The sequence below is a fragment of the Rhagoletis pomonella genome, unplaced genomic scaffold (assembly GCF_013731165.1).
Source record: "Rhagoletis pomonella isolate Grant_MI unplaced genomic scaffold, Rhpom_1.0 Rhpom_scaffold_00007, whole genome shotgun sequence".
Classification (NCBI taxonomy): domain Eukaryota; kingdom Metazoa; phylum Arthropoda; class Insecta; order Diptera; family Tephritidae; genus Rhagoletis; species Rhagoletis pomonella.
In genome coordinates, this window is record NW_023458561.1 from 52,847,870 (window position 1) to 52,855,002 (window position 7,133).

Sequence of the window (7,133 nt, forward strand, 5' to 3'; positions counted from 1 at the left end):
AATATGCCTGTGTGTGGGCGTTTGTTGTATCTGTTTACCTGCAAGTGGTTGCGTTTAACTTAAGAATTAATTAACAACAAAACATCACGTGGCAAATTATGCAAATATACTCATACCTCACATCAACTTGTGAATTTAACGGCAAAGACATCACTTGCAGCAACAACTCACTAGATACGTCCTAGCTCATAGCTAAGGGCACTGCAGCGATTGAAGTGTTGCTGCAGCAATGTGAACTACACTCAGAATAATTAGGAAAAGTGGGCATTATGTAGCGTTTACTTTATTTCGTGGAAGAACACATAAGGGAATCACATATTCATTATATACTGGCTGCGGGTGGTGGAAGTCTTCAGTGAGAGTGCTAAACAAAAGCAAAGTAATGTGGTTCGAGTTCCTTGCCCTGGAACCCAGTACAGAATATATCTGTGTCTGTCAAAACCGATAATGCGGTTAAGGTGACAAACAAGAAGAAGAATAACGCACTAACATGTTGTGTAAGCGCCAATCAAGTATCATAAAATAGTCAACAGAAAGCCAGTTGTCTAACTTGTGTAAGAGGCCATGGTTCCAGGCTTTGTTGAAGGCTAAACCGAACTGAGGAGGATGGTTTCATTCGCAGAAGTCCACGTAAGTGGGGAAATCTTTTGATTGCCATTCACCTTGGAGTAGCCAGAAGTGATTATTTTGCTTGCAGTTCAAATCGCAGCTCCCTACGTCCAGATATTTACATATATCTCCGTATCATCCGAGTACGACCGAACACACGTTTGGGAGCGAGCTAAAGTGAGAAGGCGTAAAGCCTCGCGTGCGTTGGTTTGGGTCCTGCCACGTTAAAAGCTAGCCCAATAAAATTTTCTTTTAATGAAGACCACGGCAAACTTATAAAGAACTATGATTTGAGGATATGCACTGAAATATGCGGACTCCTAATGTGGAAGATACCTGACATCATTGCCATCCAAGAAATACGGTGGTCGGGACAAGCCAAGTTGCCACGTAAAGGGGCGCGAATTCGGTGATGGATTTGTGGTGGTAAGGAGACTCCGTCGTCGAGTAATGGCGTGCACCCTGGTGGACGAACAACACCACAGGCGAGGTCATATCGCTCATCTTCGCCCATGCGCCGACGGAAGAGAAGGACGACACGTCCAAAGATCTCTTCGGGGGGGCGCTTGGAGTGTTCATATGAGCGCTCTTCTCGACATGATATCAAAATAGTGCTTGGCGATTTCAATACCAATATGAGCAAGGAGGGGATTTTTGGAACCATCGTCGGACTTCATAGAGAAGTCTGATAACGGACTAAAGCTGATCGACTTCGCCGAGACCCGAAACATGATATATTTGCAGTACTAGGTTCCAGCATAAAAAGATCCATCAAGCTCCATGGCTAACTCCAGATCGAAAAACGAGAAACTAAATCCATCATGTTGTGATACACGGAAGGCACGCTTTCAGTATTTCAAACGTACGTACGCACCGAGGGCTAAACATCGACTCGGACCACTGTCTAGGAGAAAATGTGCGCCCAACAATGCAAGCAAAGTTCAATGCAGAAAATCTGCCATAACAACATACAGTCATTTTGTTCGCCACTCAACCCTCACACCTGCTCTCTGAAAGCGGTCCGAACATGCGAGGAGTTGGACCACATTTCCCGCTCCATCCATCTATTTTTCGATTTCTAAGCTGCACGAACTTAAGTTGTCTTTATGCTGCAATGTCTGAATTTGGTATTCCCGCGAAACTAGTCTGGCTGTGTAAAATGACGTTGATCAATAAACACAGCTCCGCCAGAATTGGGAAGGACCAATTGATAGATATCAAACGAGGTTACCGAAAAGATGAATCCCTTTCAAGTGATTTCTTTAATCTGTTTTTGGATTGCTAGAGATAATAAGAGTTAACGAACTGAATCGCTCAGGCCCATCACTTTACAAGAGCGTACAATAGCTGGCGTATGCCGACGACATCGACATCATCAAGCAAAGCGAATGGGTTTGGTGGTGAACGAAGATAAAACGAAGTATCTCCTGTCATCAGACAAACAGTCAAAACATAAGGGTATTGGCACCCACGTCACTGTGGTTTGAAAAAAAGTATACGATTAGTTTATTTAGGAACCAGCAATAACACCAAGAATAATGTCAGCTCTTAAATCCAACGGACTGAGTAGGCAATTGAGTAGTAAAGTCATCTCTCGTCGTACAAAAATCACACTCTATAAGTCACTCATCATGCCCAAGGTGGGGTGTATAGCACGGAGGCATGGAAAATATAAAAAAACTGATGAAGCGGCTCTTGGAGTTTTCGTGAGAATGAATCTGCGTTTTTTTGTGCTTTGGGGATGACGAATACAGCAGACGGTTTAACGATGAGCTGTAAGAGCTTTACAATGCTATAAACATAGTGCAGCGAATTAAAATTCAGCGGCTACGCTGGCTAGGTCATGTCGCTCGAATGGACACCTTCACTTCCTTTCTGAAAGTATTCAGAAGTATCGCAATCTTGGTAACAGAGGAAGAGAAAGATTTTTTAATTTTGGAAATTCGATCTTATTTTTTTCACAGTGTATGTGATGAACTCTGCATAGTTGCGGAACTGATTACCAAGCAAAGTAATTAATGTTACCATTTCCTTCGCCTTTATAAGAGCAATCATAGTAAAAATACCGGAACAACAAGCTTGTAAATACGTATCTATGTATGTATGTATACACATACCATATACATTCATATCGAATGCATGCCTGTGCATACTATATGTAGATATGTAAATCGTGTGCACAGGCATTTATAAAGGTGTCTGGAAGTGAGCATTTAGTGATGACTGAATTTTAGTACATCAATTATATGAGACGGAAATTATGCAAATAAACACATGCATCCATACGTATGTACATAAATACATACATATGCACATGCACATATTGGGCAAATAATATGCATGTAGATATGTATTACAAGGCGGCATACACTAGGCGTCAACTGAGTTGGAAGAGACACACTTTCAAGTGTCATACACTTCTGCCACAGTTGTTGATACATATGTGTGTATGTATGTATGTAACTGCAAAAAGAAACTAAATGAAAAACTGCAATGAGAAAATACGCAACAACAACCATGAAATTCCAAAAAAAAAAAAACACTACAAAAATCAACAAAAAAGAAAATGCATGGCAAATGAAGTGCTACATAGAAGTAAGTGCAGCTAGACGCGGCGCAACTGTGTCACTTTTTCACAACTCATCCAATTACCGACAGGACAGCAGAAATGCTCGCATGTAGCAGCAGTGGCATACACGTTCGAGAAAAATACTCTTGAATGGCTATGTATAATGGAAATGTAAATGAAAGTAGCATTCAAGTGAGTGAGTAGATTTTTCACTATGCCGCCTGATGCTGTCGAACGAATGAATGAATGAATGAATGCTTCTAAGAGTGGGCTAGGAATATCTAATGTGCCTCACACTGACTTTCTACTCACACTCAAATGTGCTAAGAGATATACATACATACGTTTGGCACATTTGTATGTTAATATTGGAGTTACTAACTATTTGTGCAGACTTCAGTGCTTTCATAATCAACTCATTGACAGTGTCGGCATCCAGTGTTTGATGCAGCATTCGCTAGCGACAAACGTCGAGTGGCAAATAATTTTGGTTAAACACTGCTCCTTTTGCTGTCACATGTGGATAGGTACATATGTACATATGTAGAAGGATTATGCAAGAGTTTGCACTTGCAACGCATTTAATTCCCTTAAGTGTGCTATATAATAACTTTTGCATATTGACAAAGCGGCAAATGCAATAAAATATGAGGTGCGTGTGGCATGTTGCATCATAGCAAATTCGCTCTCACATCTACATATGTAGATATATAAAAATGTACTTGCATTCACATACATACATACCAATCACATTACTACATATTCATCTGCTACAGCTGTGGCGTAGCAGAACGCTCTTTTGCTTAGATTAGGATATGCTGATGCAGAAAATGCGATTTAATGGATTGGAATGTATTTATTTACTTACCTACTCACTTACTTGTTTTTGACAAAGTTTGCAACGAACTTAATTAAGTTCAATTAAAAATCAAGAAAATAAACTACAGTTACGAGTTGAGCTGGTACTTCCCCGTTGCTTTTCACAAGTCTGTGCAACTGCATACATACCTACATACCTATATAAAGCGAGTTGAGGAAACTAGAGGAAGTTTGCAACATTCGTTTAATAAAATCTTTAGCACATAAACATACAGACTCACTAGATATTTTTCTGATGCTGCAGTTAATGAAAAGTGAATAGATAATTAAAGAGACTCCATTCATATTTGATGCTTAAATAGATGTGGCAGAATCGCTGCGTTTTAAAAATTTACTTTCTTTTAAGCAAAATAAATTTAAATCGTGTATCTATATCTATACCTACTGATCCATATATTAATACGCGAACATAAATTTTGTCACCGTTCGATTTCAAAACCAAGAACACAATTGGAAAGGTAGGTATTCCTTTCTGTAGATGAGGAGTTTTTATGGTTTCAAAATTGGTTGAAAATTACGGCCAAAACCGTCGTTTAATCATTTCCGTATTTGTGTATAGATGTTGCTGCAACATGTTCAATTTGACATGTTTCGCATGTTGTTTCACTTCGTATTTGAAATTAAACTTTACAGATAAATGAGTCTTGCAAAGCCCTTGCATGGTGCACAGATTGCACGGATTGCACGGTTAAAACCGGTTTTCGTATGGGACAGCTTTGCAAACCGTGCAATCCGTGCACCGTGCAAGGGCTTTGCAAGACTCAGAGAATACCCCTAATGTAATGATGAAGAAATAAATGATAAGGATGAGGACAAAAAAGAGATAGCAAAAGTGAAGATAAAGCTATTAACGGAAACAATGAGGAATGCATAATCATTAGGTTCACTGAAAGAGTAAGAAAATTTATTGAAATTTTTCGATACAAATCGAAATAAATTCAGTCATAAAGGTTACCGAAATGTGTCGAATCATCGAAGTTAATAGTTATCGAAATTTCTCGAGTTATGCATGCCGATTGAGTTATCGGAACGTATCGAATTATTCAAATTAATCAGCCTTCACTGAGTTGTCGAAATTTATGGACACAGAAACTTAGTTGCCGAAATTTAGGATAGTTATCGAGCTATAAAAACTTACCGAAATTTGTTACGTTAAAGAAATATATCAAGTTATTGATATTTATTGAATCATCATTATTAATCGAGTTATCGTAACGCATCGAGTTCTTTCAACTTACGGAGTTATCGATAAATATTGATTATTGAAATTGGTCGATTTATCGAATCGAAATTTATGGAATTTTCAAAATTAATCGATTTATAGAAATTTCAAGGTTATATGAGTTTGTCGAGTTATCACTGCTTATCGAATTTTATCGCTTTAACAGAGTGTAGCAGGTTATCGAAATTTTACGATAGCTTTCAAAAAATGTGGAGCTGTCAAAATAAAAAATTTATAAAGGCAGATATCCAAAGATATATACATTTTTGAGTTATTGAAATTTATCGAGCCCTCGAATTTCACAGGGTCAATTCAAAGATATACAAAATTGCAGTCACGTTTTAGTCTTAAAGCAGAAGATTTTCCGGTATGTTACTTTGTACCTTATAAGTTTAGCTACATGTTAAGTTCGAAAACCTCTGCAAGGCTATACAAAACTATAAAAACCAGTAATGGCACTCTAGTATTTTTTTTTCTAGTATTTTTTGAGCAATAAATAAAACTGTAATTGATCATTAAAAAGTATTTTTTAAATAAAAGTTATAACAATTAACACTTTTCTTAAGAAAGATTGTTTAAAACTAAGCGTCTCCAGTGCCTACAAGTAAAGATATAACCCCGGTGCTTGAAGAAAACCAGTGCGCCTATTCTAGTGAATGGGGTGTATCTCTCAAGTGAAATTGGTTTAAATAAAAAAAAAAAACATCCGTTGTCTAATTAAGTTTTAGAACGACCCATTTTATTTATACCACTATTTGCAGTCGCAAAATGTTTACCTTTCATACTTTGAATCTAAATTATTTTACTTAAATATAATTTTATTTTTCGCTTACTTAATCAACTGTGAAGGCGCAAGCAACTACAAACACATGCGCATAGTTATGTCATCATAGAATTTTTCAGACATTTACCTATTTAGTAAGTTAGTTACCATAGATCTCAACAGTGTAATCAATACCTTTATTACGCTGGGATTTAATGTGCAGAGTTACATTTCGGTAACCGGGTCCACCTTGGCGTATCTGAGCATAGCCACCATTCTTGCGCTTGTGATCGATGGCAACCACCTGGCTGATGACGTAGGGATTGTAAGTGTTCTGAAGGGAAAGATATGTATCGTTAAAATGCAGATGTATTTTTTTCCAATAAAACATTAAAACATTTTTCTACTAAAATTTCGGTTTTCATATACGCGGAGATTTAAAATCTATTTACCTTAACAGGGAATTTAACATCCACAGAGAACTTGCGCAAGAAAACGGATTTTTTCACCACCTGCGTGCGATAGAGTAAGCGATCGTAGTAGCCGCGTTGTCCCCAAGTGCTGTTTGTGGCCAAGCTGGTGGCGACCAGCGCTACCAGAACAGCGAACGAAAAGAGTGCAATTGTTGTGCAGGTCTTCATTGTTGGAATTAATTAATTTTCATTATGATTCGTTTTACTTCACTTGCGAATAGTTCAACGACTGTTGTATTACTGTTGTTCGATGAAAAGACACCTGTTTCTTTTATAAGAACCACTTTGTCGCCATATGTACATACATACATACATATATCACCCCGCCCGGAAGTCTGTTGATGCTATTTGTTTTTCATACTCGTGGAAATACTCGTATTTACATTCTCCACAAAGTTATTTACTTATTTATTTATCCACTTAAAGTTTTGTTAATTTTGATAAAGAGAATTTGTTGCAATTGCTTATCATTTTCTTAAGCCCTTTTCTACTTAAATGTTTCCGAATTGCTTTCACTTATTATTTCCAAGTTAAATGTGATTTCTTTATTATACGCGCATTTCTGCGAAATTTTACGTTCAAGATATATACAAAAAAGAGCGAATACCATTATATTGT

At 37.5% G+C, this 7,133-nt stretch overlaps 1 protein-coding gene across 1 annotated transcript; it reads right to left on the reverse strand.

Annotated features, from left to right (window-relative positions):
* Window positions 1-5,996: 5,996 nt before the first annotated feature.
* LOC118744016 (probable salivary secreted peptide) lies at window positions 5,997-6,744 on the reverse strand. Its single transcript, XM_036476776.1, has 2 exons — window positions 6,495-6,744; window positions 5,997-6,376 (listed from the first exon to the last, which is right to left on the reverse strand). Exons 1-2 carry the CDS (start codon window positions 6,681-6,683, stop codon window positions 6,203-6,205), a joined length of 363 nt encoding a protein of 120 aa, XP_036332669.1. The 5' UTR covers window positions 6,684-6,744; the 3' UTR covers window positions 5,997-6,202.
* Between the last annotated feature and the right edge of the window lie 389 nt (window positions 6,745-7,133).